The following is a 24,599-nucleotide window of genomic DNA, read 5'->3' as shown; positions in this document are numbered from 1 at the left end:
GCCGTCCAACACGTTACCTCCAATCCTGACCTAGCTGACGCACCCCCAATGCTCAGTCTCGCTGTATTTAAAAAATATATATGATTATGGCAAATAATCACAAAATGACACTGCACTGAGAGACATGCAGCTGCGGTATACGCCCGCAGCTGCTCTATACATCTCCGTAAAACCGTGTTTACCGGATTTTGCCGTTTGTGTTAAATAACACCATGAAACCGCCATTAATTATCCTTTTCATGTCACGCACTCCCTAGTATAGAGGGCGTTCGTTCGCACACTACAACACTCCCTAGTATAGAGGGCGTTCGTTCGCACACTACAACACTCCCTAGTATAGAGGGCGTTCGTTCGCACACTACAACACTCCCTAGTATAGAGGGCGTTCGTTCGCACACTACAACACTCCCTAGTATAGAGGGCGTTCGTTCGCACACTACAACACTCCCTAGTATAGAGGGCGTTCGTTCGCACACTACAACACTCCCTAGTATAGAGGGCGTTCGTTCGCACACTACAACACTCCCTAGTATAGAGGGCGTTCGTTCGCACACTACAACACTCCCTAGTATAGAGGGCGTTCGTTCGCACACTACAACACTCCCTAGTATAGAGGGCGTTCGTTCGCACACTACAACACTCCCTAGTATAGAGGGCGTTCGTTCGCACACTACAACACTCCCTAGTATAGAGGGCGTTCGTTCGCACACTACAACGGGTGCACGCACCACAGTTTGGGAACCACTGGCTTAGAGCAGGGGTTCTCAACCCGTGGGTCGCGACCCCTCGGGGGGTCGCCACATTTTTTTAGGGGGTCCCCAAATTATTTTCTAAAAATATATATATATATATATATATATATATTTTTTTTTCACGATTTTTTTTTTGCAATTTTTTTCCAAAAAAAGCAGACCTACAAGCTCGTAGCGCGCCACTCGGTGGCGCGCTATGAGCTTGTAGATCTGCTATTTTTCAATAGCTAAATTATAACAATGCTTAAAACACCAAAAGGGGTTCCCGCCCAAAATGGTTTAAGGTTATTGTAGCAGTCAATTTATATTGGGGGTCGGGAGGGGGCGGGGCGGGGGTCCCGAGACATTGCCAAAGCATTTCCGGGGATCCCCGGCCAAAAACGTTGAGAACCCCTGGCTTAGAGGATACGGCTTCACGTTCAGACAATGGGGTTTAACGTTCAGACAATGGGGTTTATCTCCCATTGGCTTAGAAGCACTAGAGGCAGCCAATCATGAAAAAGTGTCCACTAGAGACTATAGAAAATGATCAACAGAATAGCCAGGGTGCTAGTTGGGAACTTCTCCTTTGGTCCACCCATTCCTAGGACATGTGAGAATGGTCCAGTGAAGAAAAAAATACCTGCCTGTAGAAAATAACAGGGATGTGGGCATCTTCTATGATGTCACTGAGCATCATGAAGGTACTGAAAGACCCACCCACCTCAGACATCAGCAATATTATGAAAATTACAAGAATATAATCGTCTGTTTATAGTGTTCTAGGGTTAACCTATTCTGGGCGGGAACCCCTTTTGGTGTTTTAAGCATATTATACTATTATTTCACAATTTTTCAAAAATTGAAAAATTGTGAAAATGCGGCACAAATCTTTGAATATATATTATTTCAGAGCGAACGTTTTAACTCAAATCCTGGAAAAACATATTTTCAGATGGGGGTCGGTGGGCCAATTACATATGATTTTTGGGGTCCTTGACATGAAATATTGAGCACCACTGATACAGAAACATAGGTATTTCAGAAAACTGTCAGGATTTGGAAGACATTTTTTTAAATTTCGACGTCAGGCCTAAATGGGTAAATAAAGAGTTGCCAATGTCAGCAAATCAGGAGAGAGCTACAGCTTCATTTTTATAGTATTCCAGTTCCAACTTTGTCTTCTCATTTCTTTGTATCATCACTTCCAAATTCATTTAAAATGTGTTTGGTACCCCTAAAAAAACAACAACAATGCAGTGGATCCTATTGGTTCAGTGATCTGTGCGCCCGCCCCCTCCTTCTCCAACTCCCCTCCACGGTAGAACACAGTGGAGAACATTGGCGTTACCAGGCCGTCATGTTGCCCATGTATACCTAGGCTAGGGTGCCACGGCACCCTAGGGGGCCACGGCTCCCTAGGGTGCCACGGCACCCACTCTGAGAAGCCCTGCTCCACTGCACTGGTTCTCAACCTTTTTAGGCCGTGACCCCCCCAAAATAATCATTTGAACTGGGGACCCCCCAAAATAATCATATTTGAACTGGGAACCCCCCAAAATAATCATATTTGAACTGGGGACCCCCTCCACCCTGACAAAGCACTTAGATTTATAGGAGTTGAAGCATTACATTTTGTTTGACTTGAGCTTGTAGAGCGGCTATTTTCACAATGTTGTCCTCTTTCTTATATAATTATACAATTTGTCCAATGTTTGACCAGTTTGTATAGTAACGTTTTGATGCTGTAACAGTCGTTTTACTTTCTTTAATTTTTTGTAGGTATTAATACATTTATTTATTGTCACTTCACTGTCATCTGGGAAGCCCCCAAAATCACGTGGGGACCCCGGACCCCCCTGGGGGTCCCGACCCCCACTCTGAGAAGCCCTGCTCTACTGTACCCGAGAGGTTCTTGGTCTGTTTGTGTTGCTCTGCCGATCTGCTAGCCCCTCCTATGCCCAGCTTTCTGTGTTTGTGTAAACACAAACATTGAAGACAAAAGTGAAGACAAATTGTGATTGGCCAGAATGAGATGATGTATGATGATAAGAGTTCTCCTCACTTCACACGGGTGTGATTCTTTTTATTCCATTAAAAGGTTGTGTTAAATGATGTTTCTATTCAAGACAAAAAAATGCTTCTAGTTCTAGTTAAATAGTTAATCATTGCTATAGTGATTGTACAGTAATAATATGTTCAAACTGGGATACCAATTTTATCCAATCAGGAGAGGACGGCATGCAGATTATTTCAGGGCTTCAATGTTTAGTGTTCCAGTTCAAATGTTTCATCACTTCCTGTTATATCCTGTAAAAGTTCTCTCTCCTGATTGGATGAAAACTGGTATCCCAACCTGTCACTATAACCTGACACAGAAACCAAACTGACCAGACTGTGGTGACCGCACTGTGTGTGTGTGTGTGTGTGTGTGTGTGTGTGTGTGTGTGTGTGTGTGTGTGTGTGTGTGTGTGTGTGTGTGTGTGTGTGTGTGTGTGTGTGTGTGTGTGTGCGTGCGTGTCGTGCGTGCGTGCGTGCGTGCGTGCGTGCGTGCGTGCGTGCAGTATAAAAGGCAGAGTCTGCAGTGAGTCTGTCAATCTATCAACATGATGAAATCCACCCTGATCCTGTTGTTGCTGTTGCTCCTCACCCCAAACGTACAAGGTAAATGGTAAATGGTGCATTTATATAGCGCCTTTATCCAAGGCACTTTACAGAGATTGTGCATTACATTCACCCATTCACGCACCGCTGGCGGCGGAAACCATGCAAGGCACCAACCAGCACATCGGGAGCAATTAGGGGTTCAGTGTCTTGCTCAAGGACACTGCGACACTAACTCTGGGGGAGCCCGGGTTCGAACTGGCAACTAAATGTAAATTAAGTAATGCAGATGTTTAACAATAATGTAACTCTAATTAAGCAATGCAGATGTTTCACATCTAACCCTAACCTACCTAACCCTAACAGATCTATAAGGGTCCATTTGGTTACTACCTCTCCATCATGTAACTGGGGACCACCTGGAACCTCCTCAAGGACCACTGGTGGTCCCCGGACCACTGGTTGAGAACCACTGGCCAAGGACATACCCACAAACTGGGTTTCTTGGGATGCCCAAAATAAGAGGCAAAAAGTACTGAGCTGTCTCTACCATCATTGGCAGCAGAGATGCTGTTACTTACTGAGTGATAGTTACTTACTGAGTGATAGGCGTATTTGTGAATGTAACCTTAACTGTACCTTTAATACTGTATGTGTGTCCTTGTACTTTTCCGGCTACCGTTATATTTCTGCTATTCTTCTCCTCAAATGTTGACGTCCACTCCTCACACAAGTATACAGGAGTCATCGCCATGTTGGAAAACGAAATAAGCGGACAATAATATAACACAGAAAGGGAGAGTCCCTGAATGACCATAACAGGTCTGTAACTCTGAAAGTGTACAAATGGAACCAAATGAACACTACGGGTCCAGATGGTTCCATTTGTAAACTCTCAGTTATGGTGGTCCTTCCAAATAAAACAGTGACTAGTTGTGAGAACAACTAGTACTAGTTGTGAGAACAACTAGTACTAGTGGACTCATAATGTGCCATATAGTGTCATAGTAAATCAGTGTCATAATGAATAACACCTGGAGACTTGACATTCAGTAATTGGGTCTTATGATCAAAATAAGAACATTATCATGGAGTGTAAAACAGAGAATCTAAAATCTGCCACGGACAAGACCTGGTCTTTGCCACGGACACATTTGTCCGTGTATGGACATATTGATGACCCTGCAAATGTAGTAATACAAACATGTGTGTGTGTGTGTGTGTGTGTGTGTTCAACAGGACAGGTCATGTCAATAACATGTGCAATTGAAAATGGACTATGGACACCTCAACACCCTACGATAAATAAGGCGACGTGCACTGGTGCGGCCTGCTACACGGCCAATGGTGTGTGTTTGTGCGTGCGTGCGTGCGTGCGTGCGTGCGTGCGTGCGTGCGTGCGTACATGTGCGCATGTTCATTAGCTTTTGTTTTGTTTCATTTTGACTTTGTTTTAGTTGGTTTGCTTTATTTCTTTATTTTTTTATTGGTTTTAGTGTTTTTGGTCAGAGGCAAAAAAGGTCAGCAAAGCAAACAAAGATACAATGTACTGTGCTGGGACTCTGGTGCAACGCACAGGTCCTGGGCCTGGTGAGAGCAGGAGTGGACCTGGTGAGACGTAGGAGGGGCTCGGACAGGAGTCCACCCACAGAGCCTAGTCCTTCCATTCGCCAGAAGCGTACTTCCCAGCCCTGGCAGAGTAGTTCTGGTCTAGTTCCAACGGATTGTGTGGCCTTGGTCTTTCCCTAATGGGACTGATCGAGGGTAACTACGGACATAAGTCGGGGGCTTGATCACCCCAGCTGGGTCACCTGAGTGAGGGGTATGATGTTCGAGAGACCCGAAACCCTGATGACCTTGGGATACATCACTGAGGATACGTCCCAGGTGCATCCATGCAATGTTTTTGTTATAGTTATTCTATTTATACCTGGTCTTTGCCACGGACACATTTGTCCGTGTACGGACATATTGATGACCCCTGCAAATGTAGTAATACAAACGTGTGTGTGTGTGTGTGTGTGTGTTGTGTGCGTGCGTGCGTGCGTGCGTGCGTGCGTACATGTGCGCATGTTCATTAGCTTTTGTTTTGTTTCATTTTGACTTTGTTTTAGTTGGTTTGCTTTATTTCTTTATTTTTTTATTGGTTTTAGTGTTTTTGGTCAGAGGCAAAAAAGGTCAGCAAAGCAAACAAAGATACAATGTACTGTGCTGGGACTCTGGTGCAACGCACAGGTCCTGGGCCTGGTGAGAGCAGGAGTGGACCTGGTGAGACGTAGGAGGGGCTCGGACAGGAGTCCACCCACAGAGCCTAGTCCTTCCATTCGCCAGAAGCGTACTTCCCAGCCCTGGCAGAGTAGTTCTGGTCTAGTTCCAACGGATTGTGTGGCCTTGGTCTTTCCCTAATGGGACTGATCGAGGGTAACTACGGACATAAGTCGGGGGCTTGATCACCCCAGCTGGGTCACCTGAGTGAGGGGTATGATGTTCGAGAGACCCGAAACCCTGATGACCTTGGGATACATCACTGAGGATACGTCCCAGGTGCATCCATGCAATGTTTTTGTTATAGTTATTCTATTTATACCTGGTCTTTGCCACGGACACATTTGTCCGTGTACGGACATATTGATGACCCCTGCAAATGTAGTAATACAAACGTGTGTGTGTGTGTGTGTGTGTGTTGTGTGCGTGCGTGCGTGCGTGCGTGCGTGCGTGCGTGCGTGCGTACAGTGCGTACAGGACAGGACAGAGGCTGTACGCATGTGGGATTCTGTGACATTCCAAGTGTTGTTTGCTGTTATACGGATTACTGCAATGCCCGCCCTGAGCTCAGATGGTGAAAACTAGGGAACAAGTGAACAACCCTTCAACTAACTGTGTCCCAAGGAGACTTGTTCAATAAAAACTGGAATAGTCTATATATTTTTGTTTGTTTTTCATTTATAAATCCATGCATGGATAGAAGGTGTCATATTCATAATTATCATAAATGTTCCTAATATAACTTATGTCACTACGACAACCACTTCAACACTATAGCTTCTGTATTCTGTGGCGAACATTCGGCGAAAATAGCCGAGCTTATAAATCGGCTATTATAGAACATATTCACATGGCGGCCATGTTGTCATTTTGCATTGAAAACATTGAACATTAACTTAATGGCAAGGTTATTATTATTATTTTAGGTTAAGCTAAATGTGTATGCTGTGATGGTAATCAGTGCTATAGAGTGTTCAGGGTCCAGCTCTTTAACCCTAGGACACTAAACATACTTTTTGTTACACCATCACTAAACATGGGTGTATTTTACCCAATGTAAAATATACCATACAATATATTTATCATCAAAATATATTGAAGTACAGAAATACATGGCAACTTGAGCTACTCTTCAATATTATTATATTCAATATTTCATCATGACCTTTCACAAAACAAGAATGACGAGGGACGTCATAACTCACAAGATTTAATATTGGGTTGAACAGCATTGACCACATTTTATTGCCTCAGCATAAACAGTCAAACACTAAAACAATATAGCCTACAGTTTCAGCACTGCAGTAAGACAAATAATAAAGAGAGCTCTTAAAAATATAAAATAAAGTGTCTTTAGACTGTTGAAACTGGGGTTGAACTATCTACACGAAAGTGCAGAGTAATAGCAAATTACTCTACTCTGTGTTCTTATGAGACCTCATTACTTATTTTCTTCTTAATCTATTCCAATAATGAATACTTCAAATACAATGAAATCTATCTATAAATGCACCACGTCTGTCTGTCTGTCTGTCTGTCTGTACGTACGCGTGTACGGCTGTAATGCACGTAACTCAATTACCGTTCGCCCCACCGACTTCAAATTCGTCACACGCGTTCCACACCCCCACAGGGAGTGCAGTGGCCGGTGTCGAGTCGGTCGGACCCTCGCACACATTACTACAATGAATGATACAGAGTGCACCAAAGTTTGTTTAAGCATTTATGAAAGCAAACGTTTTATTAAATATCCAAAAATAGCTGATGATGTATTACCATGTGTTGTTCTTGCTTACTGTAAATCGCTCTGGATTAAGAGTGTCTGCTAAATGCCAAATTGTTATGCATTATAAAAGGTTAAAATGCATGGTGTCAATGTAAATACAAGCTAGGCAAAGGCACAGCTGAGACACCCAGGAGAAGGCCGCCCGCAAGCCGCGAGCTCGAGTTGGGGTGGAGCGGAGTGGCCGGGAAGTAGAAAGAGTCCTAGGGCGCTCCGCCTGACGAAGGTCTGCCTGCTTTGCTCTATTGTGAATCGGCAGAGTGGTTTCATGGCAGAGAGGTTTGGTGCTTGTTTTTTTTGTCACTGACTCACTGTATGGGTTTTATCTCCCATTATTGGCTTAGATCCCCAAACTCTTTTGGCCGTCCAACACGTTACCTCCAATCCTGACCTAGCTGACGCACCCCCAATCATGTATTTAAAAAATATATATGATTATGGCAAATAATCACAAAATGACACTGCACTGAGAGACATGCAGCTGCGGTATACGCCCGCAGCTGCTCTATACATCTCCGTAAAACGGTGTTTACCGGATTTTGCTGTTTGTGTTAACCCATTTAGACCTGAGGACGCATCTGTGTCATATTATAGCTTTTAACCCATTTTGGGGGCGGGAACCCCTTTTGGTGTTTTAACTAAGCGTTATGTTATACTTTAGCTATTGAAAAATAGCAGATCTACAAGCTCATAGCGCGCCACCGAGTGGCGCACTATGAACTTGTAGGTCTGCTATTTTTGAAAAATCGTAAAAATGCGGCACAAATCTTTGAATATATATTCTTTCAGAGCGAACGTTTTTTTTAATTCGACGTCAGGCCTGAATGGGTTAAATAACACCATGAAACCGCCATTATCCTTTTCATGTCACGCACTCCCTAGTATAGAGGGCGTTCACTCCCTAGTATAGAGGGCGTTCACTCCCTAGTATAGAGGGCGTTCACTCCCTAGTATAGAGGGCGTTCACTCCCTAGTATAGAGGGCGTTCACTCCCTAGTATAGAGGGCGTTCGTTCACTCCCTAGTATAGAGGGCGTTCACTCCCTAGTATAGAGGGTGTTCACTCCCTAGTATAGAGGGCGTTCACTCCCTAGTATAGAGGGCGTTCACTCCCTAGTATAGAGGGCGTTCGTTGGCACACTACAACGGGTGCACTCCCTAGTATAAAGGGCGTTCACTCCCTAGTATAGAGGGCGTTCGTTCGCACACTACAACGGGTGCACTCCGTAGTATAGAGGGCGTTCACTCCCTAGTATAGAGGGCGTTCGTTCGCACACTACAACGGGTGCACTCCCTAGTATAGAGGGCGTTCACTCCCTAGTATAGAGGGCGTTCACTCCCTAGTATAGAGGGCGTTCACTCCCTAGTATAGAGGGCGTTCGTTCACTCCCTAGTATAGAGGGCGTTCGTTCGCACACTACAACGGGTGCACTCCCTAGTATAGAGGGCGTTCACTCCCTAGTATAGAGGGCGTTCGTTCGCACACTACAACGGGTGCACGCACCACAGCTTGGGAACCACTGGCTTAGAGGATACGGCTTCACGTTCAGACAATGGGGTTTAACGTTCAGACAATGGGGTTTATCTCCCATTGGCTTAGAAGCACTAGAGGCAGCCAATCATGAAAAAGTGTCCACTAGAGCAGGGGTTCTCAACGTTTTTGGCCGGGGACCCCCGGAAATGCTTTGGCAATGTCTTGGGACCCCCGCCCCGCCCCCTCCCGACCCCCAATATAAATTGACTGCTACAATAACCTTAAACCATTTTGGGCGGGAACCCCTTTTGGTGTTTTAAGCATTGTTATAATTTAGCTATTGAAAAATAGCAGATCTACAAGCTCATAGCGCGCCACCGAGTGGCGCGCTATGAGCTTGTAGATCTGCTATTTTTGAAAAATCGTGAAAATAAAATTTTAATTTTTCTTTTTTTTTGAAAATAATTTGGGGACCCCCTAAAATAATTTGGCGACCCCCCGAGGGATCGCGACCCACGGGTTGAGAACCCCTGCACTAGAGACTATAGAAAATGATCAACAGAATAGCCAGGGTGCTAGTTGGGAACTTCTCCTTTGGTCCACCCATTCCTAGGACATGTGAGAATGGTCCAGTGAAGAAAAAAATACCTGCCTGTAGAAAATAACAGGGATGTGGGCATCTTCTATGATGTCACTGAGCATCATGAAGGTACTGAAAGACCCACCCACCTCAGACATCAGCAATATTATGAAAATTACAAGAATATAATCGTCTGTTTATAGTGTTCTAGGGTTAACCTATTCTGGGCGGGAACCCCTTTTGGTGTTTTAAGCATATTATACTATTATTTCACAATTTTGTGAAAATGCGGCACAAATCTTTGAATATATATTATTTCAGAGCGAACGTTTTAACTCAAATCCTGGAAAAACATATTTTCAGATGGGGGTCGGTGGGCCAATTACATATCATTTTTGGGGTCCTTGACATGAAATATTGAGCACCACTGATACAGAAACATAGGTATTTCAGAAAACTGTCAGGATTTGGAAGACATTTTTTTTAAATTTCGACGTCAGGCCTAAATGGGTAAATAAAGAGTTGCCAATGTCAGCAAATCAGGAGAGAGCTACAGCTTCATTTTTATAGTATTCCAGTTCCAACTTTGTCTTCTCATTTCTTTGTATCATCACTTCCAAATTCATTTAAAATGTGTTTGGTACCCCTAAAAAAACAACAACAATGCAGTGGATCCTATTGGTTCAGTGATCTGTGCGCCCGCCCCCTCCTTCTCCAACTCCCCTCCACGGTAGAACACAGTGGAGAACATTGGCATTACCAGGCCGTCAGTTGCCCATGTATACCTAGGCTAGGGAGCCACGGCACCCTAGGGGCCACGGCTCCCTAGGGAGCCACGGCACCCTAGGGGGCCACGGCTCCCTAGGGTGCCACGGCACCCACTCTGAGAAGCCCTGCTCCACTGCACTGGTTCTCAACCTTTTTAGGCCGTGACCCCCCCAAAATAATTATTTGAACTGGGGACCCCCCAAAATAATCATATTTGAACTGGGAACCCCCCAAAATAATCATATTTGAACTGGGGACCCCCTCCACCCTGACAAAGCACTTAGATTTATAGGAGTTGAAGCATTACATTTTGTTTGACTTGAGCTTGTAGAGCGGCTATTTTCACAATGTTGTCCTCTTTCTTATATAATTATACAATTTGTCCAATGTTTGACCAGTTTGTATAGTAAAGTTTTGATGCTGTAACAGTCATTTTACTTTCTTACATTTTTTGTAGGTATTAATAAATGTATTTATTGTCACTTCACTGTCATCTGGGAAGCCCCCAAAATCACGTGGGGACCCCGGACCCCCCTGGGGGTCCCGACCCCCACTCTGAGAAGCCCTGCTCTACTGTACCCGAGAGGTTCTTGGTCTGTTTGTGTTGCTCTGCCGATCTGCTAGCCCCTCCTATGACCAGCTTTCCGTGTTTGTGTAAACACAAACATTGAAGACAAAAGTGAAGACGGAAAAGTGAGGACACAAATTGTGATTGGCCAGAATGAGATGATGTATGATGATAAGAGCGCTCCTCACTTCACACGGGTGTGATTTTTTTTATTCCATTAAAAGGTTGCGTTAAATGATGTTTCTATTCAAGACAAAAAAATGCTTCTCGTTCTAGTTAAATAGTTAATCATTGCTATAGTGATTGTACAGTAATATGTTCAAACTGGGATACCAATTTTATCCAATCAGTAGAGAGGACGGCATGCAGATTATTTCAGGGCTTCAATGTTTAGTGTTCCAGTTCAAATGTTTCATCACTTCCTGTTATATCCTGTAAAAGTTCTCTCTCCTGATTGGATGAAAACTGGTATCCCAACCTGTCACTATAACCTGACACAGAGAACACAGTGTCCTGGTGACCCCACTGTGTGTGTGTGTGTGTGTGTGTGTGTGTGTGTGTGTGTGTGTGTGTGTGTGTGTGTGTGTGTGTGTGTGTGTGTGTGCGTGTGTGCGTGCGTGCGTGCGTGCGTGCGTGCGTGCGTGCGTGCGTGCGTGCGTGCGTGCGTGCGTGCGTGCACAGGGCAGTATAAAAGGCAGAGTCTGCAGTGAGTCTGTCAATCTATCAACATGATGAAATCCACCCTGATCCTGTTGTTGCTGTTGCTCCTCACCCCAAACGTACAAGGTAAATGGTGCATTTATATAGCGCCTTTATCCAAGGCACTTTACAGAGATTGTGCATTACATTCACCCATTCACGCACACATTCATACACCGATGGCGGCGGAAACCATGCAAGGCACCAACCAGCACATCAGGAGCAATTAGGGGTTCAGTGTCTTGCTCAAGGACACTGCGACACTAACTCTGGGGGAGCCCGGGTTCGAACTGGCAACTGAATGTAAATTAAGTAATGCAGATGTTTAACAATAATGTAACTCTAATTAAGCAATGCAGATGTTTCACATCTAACCCTAACCTACCTAACCCTAACAGATCTATAAGGGTCCATTTGGTTACTACCTCTCCATCATGTAACTGGGGACCACCTGGAACCTCCTCAAGGACCACTGGTGGTCCCCGGACCACTGGTTGAGAACCACTGGCCAAGGACATACCCACAAACTGGGTTTCTTGGGATGCCCAAAATAAGAGGCAAAAAGTACTGAGCTGTCTCTACCATCATTGGCAGCAGAGATGCTGTTACTTACTGAGTGATAGTTACTTACTGAGTGATAGGCGTATTTGTGAATGTAACCTTAACTGTACCTTTAATACTGTATGTGTGTCCTTGTATTTTTCCGGCTACCGTTATATTTCTGCTATTCTTCTCCTCAAATGTTGACGTCCACTCCTCACACAAGTATACAGGAGTCATCGCCATGTTGGAAAACGAAATAAGCGGACAATAATATAACACAGAAAGGGAGAGTCCCTGACTGACCATAACAGGTCTGTAACTCTGAAAGTGTACAAATGGAACCAAATGAACACTACGGGTCCAGATGGTTCCATTTGTAAACTCTCAGTTATGGTGGTCCTTCCAAATAAAACAGTGACTAGTTGTGAGAACAACTAGTACTAGTTGTGAGAACAACTAGTACTAGTTGTGAGAACAACTAGTACTAGTGGACTCATAATGTGCCATATAGTGTCATAGTAAATCAGTGTCATAATGAATAACACCTGGAGACTTGACATTCAGTAATTGGGTCTCATGATCAAAATAAGAACATTATCATGGAGTGTAAAACAGAGAATCTAAAATCTGCCACGGACAAGACCTTGTCTTTGCCACGGACACATTTGTCCGTGTACGGACATATTGATGACCCTGCAAATGTAGTAATACAAACATGTGTGTGTGTGTGTGTGTGTGTGTGTGTGTGTGTGTGTGTGTGTGTGTTCAACAGGACAGGTCATGTCAATAACATGTGCAATTGAAAATGGACTATGGACACCTCAACACCCTACGATAAATAAGGCGACGTGCACTGGTGCGGCCTGCTACACGGCCAATGGTGTGTGTTTGTGCGTGCGTGCGCGCGTGCGTGCGTGCGTGCGTGCGTGCGTGCGTGCGTAAGTGCATACATGTGCGCGTGTTCATTAGCTTTTGTTTTGTTTAATTTTGACTTTGTTTTAGTTGGTTTGCTTTATTTCTTTATTGGTTTTAGTGTTTTTGGTCAGAGGCAAAAAAGGTCAGCAAAGCAAACAAAGATACAATGTACTGTGCTGGGACTCTGGTGCAACACACAGGTCCTGGGCCTGGTGAGAGCAGGAGTGGACCTGGTGAGACGTAGGAGGGGCTCGGACAGGAGTCCACCCACAGAGCCTAGTCCTTCCATTCGCCAGAAGCGTACTTCCCAGCCCTGGCAGAGTAGTTCTGGTCTAGTTCCAACGGATTGTGTGGCCTTGGTCTTTCCCTAATGGGACTGATCGAGGGTAACTACGGACATAAGTTGGGGGCTTGATCACCCCTGCTGGGTCACCTGAGTGAGGGGTATGATGTTCGAGAGACCCGAAACCCCGATGACCTTGGGATACATCACTGAGGATACGTCCCAGGTGCATCCATGCAATGTTTTTGTTATAGTTATTCTATTTATACCTGGTCTTTGCCACGGACACATTTGTCCGTGTACGGACATATTGATGACCCCTGCAAATGTAGTAATACAAATGTGTGTGTGTGTGTGTGTGTGTGTGTTGTGTGTGTTGTGTGTGTTGTGTGCGTGCGTGCGTGCGTGCGTGCGTGCGTGCGTGCGTGCGTACAGTGCGTACAGGACAGGACAGAGGCTGTACGCATGTGAGATTCTGTGACATTCCAGGTGTTGTTTGCTGTTATACGGATTACTGCAATGCCCGCCCTGAGCTCAGATACTGAAAACTAGGCAACAAGTGAACAACCCTTCAACTAACTGTGTCCCAAGGAGACTTGTTCAATAAAAACTGGAATAGTCTATATATTTTTGTTTGTTTTTCATTTATAAATCCATGCATGGATAGAAGGTGTCATATTCATAATTATCATAAATGTTCCTAATATAACTTATGTCACTACGACAACCACTTCAACACTATAGCTTCTGTATTCTGTGGCGAACATTCGGCGAAAATAGCCGAGCTTGTAAATCGGCTATTATAGAACATATTCACATGGCGGCCATGTTGTCATTTCGCATTGAAAAGGGTGGCAAGTTGCCACCCTGCCATTAACTTAATGGCAAGATTATTATTATTATTTTAAAGGTTAAGCTAAATGTGTATGCTGTGATAATAATCAGTGCTATAGAGTGTTCAGGGTCCAGCTCTTTAACCCTAGGACACTAAACATACTTTTTGTTACACCATCACTAAACATGGGTGTATTTTACCCAATGTAAAATATGCCATAAAAAATATTTATCATCAAAATATATTGAAGTACAGAAATACATGGCAACTTGAGCTACTCTTCAATATTATTATATTCAATATTTCATCATGACCTTTCACAAAACAAGAATGACGAGGGACGTCATAACTCACAAGATTTAATATTGGGTTGAACAGCATTGACCACATTTTATTGCCTCAGCATAAACAGTCAAACACTAAAACAATATAGCCTACAGTCTCAGCACTGCAGTAAGACAAATAATAAAGAGAGCTCTTAAAAATATAAAATAAAGTGTCTTTAGACTGTTGAAACTGGGGTTGAACTATCTACACGAAAGTGCAGAGTAATAGCAAATTACTCTACTCTGGGTTCTTATGAGACCTCATTACTTATTTTCTTCTTAATCTATTCCAATAATGAATACTTCAAATACAATGAAATCTATCTATAAATGCACCACGTCTGTCTGTCTGTACGTACGCGTGTACGGCTGTAATGCACGTAACTCAATTACCGTTCGCCCCACCGACTTCAAATTCGTCACACGCGTTCCACACCCCCACAGGGAGTGCAGTGGCCGGTGTCGAGTCGGTCGGACCCTCGCACACATTACTACAATGAATGATACAGAGTGCACCAAAGTTTGTTTAAGCATTTATGAAAGCAAACGTTTTATTAAATATCCAAAAATAGCTGATGATGTATTACCATGTGTTGTTCTTGCTTACTGTAAATCGCTCTGGATTAAGAGTGTCTGCTAAATGCCAAATTGTTATGCATTATAAAAAGGTTAAAATGCATGGTGTCAATGTAAATACAAGCTAGGCAAAGGCACAGCTGAGACACCCAGGAGAAGGCCGCCCGCAAGCCGCGAGCTCGAGTTGGGGTGGAGCGGAGTGGCCGGGAAGTTGGAAGCGTCCTAGGGCGCTCCGCCTGGCGAAGGTCTGCCTGCTTTGCTCTATTGTGAATCGGCAGAGTGGTTTCATGGCAGAGAGGTTTGGTGCTTGGTTTTTTTGTCACTGACTCACTGTATGGGTTTTATCTCCCATTATTGGCTTAGATCCCCAAACTCTTTTGGCCGACCAACACGTTACCTCCAATCCTGACCTAGCTGACGCACCCCCAATGCTCAGTCTCGCTGTATTTAAAAAATATATATGATTATGGCAAATAATCACAAAATGACACTGCACTGAGAGACATGCAGCTGCGGTATACGCCCGCAGCTGCTCTATACATCTCCGTAAAACCGTGTTTACCGGATTTTGCCGTTTGTGTTAATCCATTTAGACCTGAGGACGCATCTGTGTCATATTATAGCTTTTAACCCATTTTGGGGGCGGGAACCCCTTTTGGTGTTTTAACTAAGCATTATGTTATACTTTAGCTATTGAAAAATAGCAGATCTACAAGCTCATAGCGCGCCACCGAGTGGCGCACTATGAACTTGTAGGTCTGCTATTTTTGAAAAATCGTAAAAATGCGGCACAAATCTTTGAATATATATTCTTTTAGAGCGAACGTTTTTTTTATTTCGACGTCAGGCCTGAATGGGTTAAATAACACCATGAAACCGCCAATATCCTTTTCATGTCACGCACTCCCTAGTATAGAGGGCGTTCACTCCCTAGTATAGAGGGCGTTCGTTCACTCCCTAGTATAGAGGGCGTTCACTCCCTAGTATAGAGGGCGTTCACTCCCTAGTATAGAGGGCGTTCACTCCCTAGTATAGAGGGCGTTCGTTCACTCCCTAGTATAGAGGGCGTTCACTCCCTAGTATAGAGGGCGTTCACTCCCTAGTATAGAGGGCGTTCACTCCCTAGTATAGAGGGCGTTCACTCCCTAGTATAGAGGGCGTTCGTTGGCACACTACAACGGGTGCACTCCCTAGTATAAAGGGCGTTCACTCCCTAGTATAGAGGGCGTTCGTTCGCACACTACAACGGGTGCACTCCCTAGTATAGAGGGCGTTCACTCCCTAGTATAGAGGGCGTTCACTCCCTAGTATAGAGGGCGTTCACTCCCTAGTATAGAGGGCGTTCACTCCCTAGTATAGAGGGTGTTCACTCCCTAGTATAGAGGGCGTTCACTCCCTAGTATAGAGGGCGTTCACTCCCTAGTATAGAGGGCGTTCACTCCCTAGTATAGAGGGCGTTCACTCCCTAGTATAGAGGGCGTTCACTCCCTAGTATAGAGGGCGTTCACTCCCTAGTATAGAGGGCGTTCGTTCGCACACTACAACGGGTGCACGCACCACAGCTTGGGAACCACTGGCTTAGAGGATACGGCTTCACGTTCAGACAATGGGGTTTAACGTTCAGACAATGGGGTTTATCTCCCATTGGCTTAGAAGCACTAGAGGCAGCCAATCATGAAAAAGTGTCCACTAGAGCAGGGGTTCTCAACGTTTTTGGCCGGGGACCCCCGGAAATGCTTTGGCAATGTCTTGGGACCCCCACCCCGCCCCCTCCCGACCCCCAATATAAATTGACTGCTACAATAACCTTAAACCATTTTGGGCGGAAACCCCTTTTGGTGTTTTAAGCATCGTTATAATTTAGCTATTGAAAAATAGCAGATCTACAAGCTCATAGCGCGCCACCGAGTGGCGCGCTATGAGCTTGTAGATCTGCTATTTTTGAAAAATCGTGAAAATAAAATTTTAATTTTTCTTTTTTTTTAAAAATAATTTGGGGACCCCCTAAAATAATTTGGCGACCCCCCGAGGGATCGCGACCCACGGGTTGAGAACCCCTGCACTAGAGACTATAGAAAATGATCAACAGAATAGCCAGGGTGCTAGTTGGGAACTTCTCCTTTGGTCCACCCATTCCTAGGACATGTGAGAATGGTCCAGTGAAGAAAAAAATACCTGCCTGTAGAAAATAACAGGGATGTGGGCATCTTCTATGATGTCACTGAGCATCATGAAGGTACTGAAAGACCCACCCACCTCAGACATCAGCAATATTATGAAAATTACAAGAATATAATCGTCTGTTTATAGTGTTCTAGGGTTAACCTATTCTGGGCGGGAACCCCTTTTGGTGTTTTAAGCATATTATACTATTATTTCACAATTTTGTGAAAATGCGGCACAAATCTTTGAATATATATTATTTCAGAGCGAACGTTTTAACTCAAATCCTGGAAAAACATATTTTCAGATGGGGGTCGGTGGGCCAATTACATATCATTTTTGGGGTCCTTGACATGAAATATTGAGCACCACTGATACAGAAACATAGGTATTTCAGAAAACTGTCAGGATTTGGAAGACATTTTTTTAAATTTCGACGTCAGGCCTAAATGGGTAAATAAAGAGTTGCCAATGTCAGCAAATCAGGAGAGAGCTACAGCTTCATTTTTATAGTATTCCAGTTCCAACTTTGTCTTCTCATTTCTTTGTATCATCACTTCCAAATTCATTTAAAATGTGTTTGGTACCCCTAAAAAAACAACAACAATGCAGTGGATCCTATTGGTTCAGTGATCTGTGCGCCCGCCCCCTCCTTCTCCAACTCCTCCCTCCACGGTAGAACACAGCGGAGAACATTGGCATTACCAGGCCGCCAGTTGCCCATGTATACCTAGGCTAGGGAGCCACGGCACCCTAGGGGCCACGGCTCCCTAGGGTGTATACCTAGGCTAGGGAGCCACGGCTCCCTAGGGGGCCACGGCACCCACTCTGAGAAGCCCTGCTCCACTGCACTGGTTCTCAACCTTTTTAGGCCGTGACCCCCCCAAAATAATCATTTGAACTGGGGACCCCCCAAAATAATCATATTTGAACTGGGAACCCCCCAAAATAATCATATTTGAACTGGGGACCCCCTCCACCCTGACAAAGCACTTAGATTTATAGGAGTTGAAGCATTACATTTTGTTTGACTTGAGCTTGTAGAGCGGCTATTTTCACAATGTTGTCCTCTTTCTTAGATAATTATACAATTTGTCCAATGTTTGACCAGTTTGTATAGTAAAGTTTTGATGCTGTAACAGTCATTTTACTTTATTACATTTTTTGTAGGTATTAATAAATGTATTTATTGTCACTTCACTGTCATCTGGGAAGCCCCCAAAATCACGTGGGGACCCAGGACCCCACTGGGGGTCCCGACCCCCACTCTGAGAAGCCCTGCTCTACTGTACCCGAGAGGTTCTTGGTCTGTTTGTGTTGCTCTGCCGATCTGCTAGCCCCTCCTATGACCAGCTTTCCGTGTTTGTGTAAACACAAACATTGAAGACAAAAGTGAAGACGGAAAAGTGAGGACACAAATTGTGATTGGCCAGAATGAGATGATGTATGATGATAAGAGCGCTCCTCACTTCACACGGGTGTGATTTTTTTTATTCCATTAAAAGGTTACGTTAAATGATGTTTCTATTCAAGACAAAAAAATGCTTCTCGTTCTAGTTAAATAGTTAATCATTGCTATAGTGATTGTACAGTAATATGTTCAAACTGGGATACCAATTTTATCCAATCAGGAGAGAGGACGGCATGCAGATTATTTCAAGGCTTCAATGTTTAGTGTTCCAGTTCAAATGTTTCATCACTTCCTGTTATATCCTGTAAAAGTTCTCTCTCCTGATTGGATGAAAACTGGTATCCCAACATGTCACTATAACCTGACACAGAAACCAAACTGACCAGACTGTGGTGACCGCACTGTGTGTGTGTGTGTGTGTGTGTGTGTGTGTGTGTGTGTGTGTGTGTGTGTGCGTGCGTGCGTGCGTGCGTGTCGTGCGTGCGTGCGTGCGTGCGTGCGTGCACGCGTGCACGGGGCAGTATAAAAGGCAGAGTCTGCAGTGAGTCTGTCAATCTATCAACATGATGAAATCCACCCTGATCCTGTTGTTGCTGTTGCTCCTCACCCCAAACGTACAAGGTAAATGGTGCATTTATATAGCGCCTTTATCCAAGGCACTTTACAGAGATTGTGCATTACATTCACCCATTCACGCACACATTCATACACCGATGGCGGCGGAAACCATGCAAGGTACCAACCAGCACATCAGGAGCAATTAGGGGTTCAGTGTCTTGCTCAAGGACACTGCGACACTAACTCTGGGGGAGCCCGGGTTCGAACTGGCAACTAAATGTAAATTAAGTAATGCAGATGTTTAACAATAATGTAACTCTAATTAAGCAATGCAGATGTTTCACATCTAACCCTAACCTACCTAACCCTAACAGATCTATAAGGGTCCATTTGGTTACTACCTCTCCATCATGTAACTGGGGACCACCTGGAACCTCCTCAAGGACCACTGGTGGTCCCCGGACCACTGGTTGAGAACCACTGGCCAAGGACATACCCACAAACTGGGTTTCTTGGGATGCCCAAAATAAGAGGCAAAAAGTACTGAGCTGTCTCTACCATCATTGGCAGCAGAGATGCTGTTACTTACTGAGTGATAGTTACTTACTGAGTGATAGGCGTATTTGTGAATGTAACCTTAACTGTACCTTTAATACTGTATGTGTGTCCTTGTATTTTTCCGGCTACCGTTATATTTCTGCTATTCTTCTCCTCAAATGTTGACGTCCACTCCTCACACAAGTATACAGGAGTCATCGCCATGTTGGAAAACGAAATAAGCGGACAATAATATAACACAGAAAGGGAGAGTCCCTGAATGACCATAACAGGTCTGTAACTCTGAAAGTGTACAAATGGAACCAAATGAACACTACGGGTCCAGATGGTTCCATTTGTAAACTCTCAGTTATGGTGGTCCTTCCAAATAAAACAGTGACTAGTTGTGAGAACAACTAGTACTAGTTGTGAGAACAACTAGTACTAGTGGACTCATAATGTGCCATATAGTGTCATAGTAAATCAGTGTCATAATGAATAACACCTGGAGACTTGACATTCAGTAATTGGGTCTTATGATCAAAATAAGAACATTATCATGGAGTGTAAAACAGAGAATCTAAAATCTGCCACAGACAAGACCTGGTCTTTGCCACGGACACATTTGTCTGTGTACGGACATATTGATGACCCTGCAAATGTAGTAATACAAACATGTGTGTGTGTGTGTGTGTGTGTGTGTGTGTGTGTGTGTGTGTTCAACAAGACAGGTCATGTCAATAATATGTGCAATTGAAAATGGACTATGGACACCTCAACACCCTACGATAAATAAGGCGACGTGCACTGGTGCGGCCTGCTACACGGCCAATGGTGTGTGTTTGTGCGTGCGTTGTTTTAGTTGGTTTGCTTTATTTCTTTATTTTTTTATTGGTTTTAGTGTTTTTGGTCAGAGGCAAAAAAGCTCAGCAAAGCAAACAAAGATACAATGTACTGTGCTGGGACTCTGGTGCAACGCACAGGTCCTGGGCCTGGTGAGAGCAGGAGTGGACCTGGTGAGACGTAGGAGGGGCTCGGACAGGAGTCCACCCACAGAGCCTAGTCCTTCCATTCGCCAGAAGCGTACCTCCCAGCCCTGGCAGAGTAGTTCTGGTCTAGTTCCAACGGATTGTGTGGCCTTGGTCTTTCCCTAATGGGACTGATCGAGGGTAGCTACGGACATAAGTTGGGGGCTTGATCACCCCAGCTGGGTCACCTGAGTGAGGGGTATGATGTTCGAGAGACCCGAAACCCTGATGACCTTGGGATACATCACTGAGGATACGTCCCAGGTGCATCCATGCAATGTTTTTGTTATAGTTATTCTATTTATACCTGGTCTTTGCCACGGACACATTTGTCCGTGCACGGACATATTGATGACCCCTGCAAATGTAGTAATACAAACGTGTGTGTGTGTGTGTTATGTGTGTGTGTGTGTGTGTGTGTGTGTGTGTGTGTGTGCGTGCGTGCGTGCGTGCGTGCGTGCGTGCGTGCGTGCGTGCGTGCGTGCGTGCGTGCGTGCGTACAGGACTTTACAGAGGCTGTACGCATGTGGGATTCTGTGACATTCCAGGTGTTGTTTGCTGTTATACGGATTACTGCAATGCCCGCCCTGAGCTCAGATTCTGAAAACTAGGGAACAAGTGAACAACCCTTCAACTAACTGTGTCCCAAGGAGACTTGTTCAATAAAAACTGGAATAGTCTATATATTTTTGTTTGTTTTTCATTTATAAATCCATGCATGGATAGGTGTCATATTCATAATTAACATAAATGTTCCTAATATAACTTATGTCACTGACACTACGACAACCACTTCAACACTATAGCTTCTGTATTCTGTGGCAAACATTCGGCGAAAATAGCCAAGCTTATAAATCGGCTATTATAGAACATATTCACATGGCGGCCATGTTGGCATTTCGCATTGAAAACATTGCACATTAACTTAATGGCAAGATTATTATTATTATTTTAAGGTTAAGCTAAATGTGTATTCTGTGATAATAATCAGTGCTATAGAGTGTTCAGGGTCCAGCTCTTTAACCCTAGGACACTAAACGTACTTTTTGTTACACCATCACTAAACATGGGTGTATTTTACCCAATGTAAAATATGCCATAAAAAATATTTATCATCAAAATATATTGAAGTACAGAAATACATGGCAACTGTCTTGAGCTACTCTTCTTCGGTTCCAAAATGGTATAAAATAATTTAAATAAGAGGTAAAATGTTTATTTAAAAATAAAGCTCAATGTCAATTTAAGACATGTAATGAATAGTGTAACATCCTCTCCTTTATTCAACAGTTGAGCTATTAGTGGATAATAGGCTATAGTGAGCTATGTTTTCCTTATTTAAATATAATATATCTATTCTGTATATTTACCCAGGGCAATCGTATTGTAGGCTACTTCTCTTACTACTATAACTACTGACAATAACAAATAAAAGCATCTGAGAGCAGCACGCACGCACGCACGCACGCACGCACGCACGCACGCACGCACGGGTGGGTGAGTAACGGGGTGAGTGACGGGGTGAGTGACGGGGAGAGTGACGGGGAGAGTGTGAAGTGTCAGAGTGACGGGGAAAGTGGGTTAGGTGTCAAAAACGCAAGGTTTCATAGTTATCTGCGACCTCCGGTCGCAACAATCTGTAATCCTTGTTGTGTGTCCCCAATCCCCCCCCAAAATGTACCCCTTAAAAAAACAACAACAACTATGCAGCGGATGCTATTGGTTCAGTGATCTGTGCGCCCGCCCCCTCCTTCTCCAACTCCCCTCCACGGTAGAACACAGCGGAGAACACTGGCGTTACCAGCCGCCAACATGCGTCCCCCAGGCCGCCAGTTGCCCATGTATATACCTAGGCTAGGGTGTCACGGCACCCCCTCTGAGAAGGCCTGCTCTAATGTACCTGAGAGGTTCTTGGTCTGCTCGTGTCGCTTGTGCAGCAGATCCACGTCCTGCAGCAGCGTGTCCATCTCGGCCATCACCTCGGCCCCGGACAGGCCCTTGAGACGGCCGTAGAACCACACGTGCTCCTCCACCGTCAGACTGCGAGACATAAACCCAGGGGGTCTCGTTACAAAAACACTTAAAACTCCCAGCATTCTAGTATTCTAGGGGGAAACCTGAAAAACGGAAAATAGCCGATCTGCAAGTTGCGCTGTAATCCTGAAGATCTGCTATTTTCAGGGAAAATGTATTAAGTCGAAAACTGGAAAAAAAACAGTATTATAGAGCCCTGAGGTACTCCGCTCAACATGTATGGCATCTAAGTGCGGCAACACCGGTGGTGGAATGTAATTAAATAAGTATGTAGCGTGGGACCTGGACGGATATGAACACAGATGGATTTTTGTTCATAACCAAATGAACACATTGGAGGCACGGTACATAACCCCCCCCCCATGTTCTCCCTGACACTGCTGGACTGACTCTACTTACAAGAGAAAGGGGGGGGGGGGGGCTGAACCAGGACACCTACGTAATGTGAGCTTTATTGCCCATTGGAATGCAGGCTACATAAGCATGCAGGATGCTGAGAGCAACCTCTCTAAGACTACACAATGAGACAATAAAGTTTGAATAAAACTGTTCACATATTATGCCTTTGAACCACGAATATATATATATATTTGTATACTATCTATTGGGGTTCAACCATATATATATATATTGTGTTGAATTAATGTGATGAGTGTATTATATATTATATATATAATTATATTCTGGCTTGCCTGACTTCTAATTTACATACGGCTGTACTGTTGGATATCTCCACATGTGGAAATTCATGCTGAGTGCAAATATTTAGTCAGATGTATTAATAGGAGCTCCCCAGAACCACTAGTGACGAGTTAGTATTTCATGTGCTTTATGGTTCATGGGTTAAGGGGACAGCCCCTACAGCTAACACACGTCCGGACCCTGCAGCTCCTTGCATGACAAGGAGCCAGTCTCCGCCTCTTCGATATATATGAGATGGCCAAGCAGCCATCTCTCTCTTAAAAAAACTTCTACTGGGACGACGGAGGACTGCAGCAATTAAGGGAGGGTTGACGCACGTCCCCCCCCCACACACACTCTGTCCTCCTTCACTGACCAGGCCCTGGGTTGACTCTGTCCCCACCACAGAAGTTCCATTTCCTGGGTAAGACCTCAGCGCCACAGCGGCCGGTTCCCAGAGACCGTGAGGCAACCCAAAACTGACCAGACGACAGGTTCTCTCTCTACGAGACTCTCAGCGCCACAGCGAGGATAAGACATCCCAAGTCTCCTCTGCCGCTCGAATCTTCAAGAGGGTCAGCTTAAGCCAAGCGCCACCGAGCTGATCCCGACGAGGGAAAACCGATGCCTGCACACAGCTGCCTCTGACGACTACTAAACCACTGCCCAGTGACATCCTTCTGGGCCTGCCATCCACCGCCCCTAGCCTCTGGCTAGCTCGACAGCACCACGGCCCATCTACCACATGGTCACCGCTACAGACAATGGCTGCCATCCACTGCTGACCTCTACACACAGGCGAGCATATGTCACATGATAGATGGCAACTGAGTGTAGCAGGCTAGGGTAGATGTTATTTTGGAAGGTAGATCTGCTATTTTCGAAACCTCTCTTTTATTATTTCATGTTTCTTTTCCCTTTATTCGTTTCATGAGCTATCACTATTTACCTTTACCTGACCTTACTTTGATCAAAAGGTTTCATTTAAACCTGTGTCCATTTTTGGGATTGTTTGTACACATTTGATTTATTTTGTTATAATAAATTTATATGATTTTCATTAAGAAGTCGTTGTGTATTATATCTCAATATTTACAGTACAAGTACCGTTGGAATATTTATTGCAAGTCTGTCCAAGAATTCATGTTACATTACAGTGACGTGAGCAATATAATTATTATATTGTAATATTTTAATAATTAATATTCATAAATTATGAATATTGATATTTGAAATAT

General features: G+C 44.3%; 1 protein-coding gene and 1 long non-coding RNA gene across 2 annotated transcripts in view; one reads left to right on the top strand and one right to left on the bottom strand.

The window, feature by feature from the left end:
- The window catches only part of abca7 (ATP-binding cassette, sub-family A (ABC1), member 7), a gene marked incomplete at its 3' end in the record, with an annotated part of 100,485 nt that overhangs the window by 46,175 nt on the left and 29,711 nt on the right, over positions 1–24,599 (bottom strand). Inside the window, exon 21 of the mRNA XM_079505516.1 lies at positions 22,547–22,686. Coding sequence (XP_079361642.1) covers positions 22,547–22,686 — 140 coding nt within the window. The remainder of the gene's footprint in view (positions 1–22,546; positions 22,687–24,599) is intronic.
- Positions 11,500–13,790, top strand: LOC306925924. The gene is made up of 3 exons (XR_013790323.1): positions 11,500–11,558; positions 12,787–12,894; positions 13,657–13,790. It is a non-coding gene; the product is annotated as an uncharacterized lncRNA (long non-coding RNA).

Source organism: Electrona antarctica (genome assembly GCF_951216825.1).
Source record: "Electrona antarctica genome assembly, chromosome: 7".
Lineage (NCBI taxonomy): Eukaryota > Metazoa > Chordata > Actinopteri > Myctophiformes > Myctophidae > Electrona > Electrona antarctica.
Note: the sequence above shows the minus strand (reverse complement) of the source record. Positions and strands in the feature narration are given on the sequence as shown.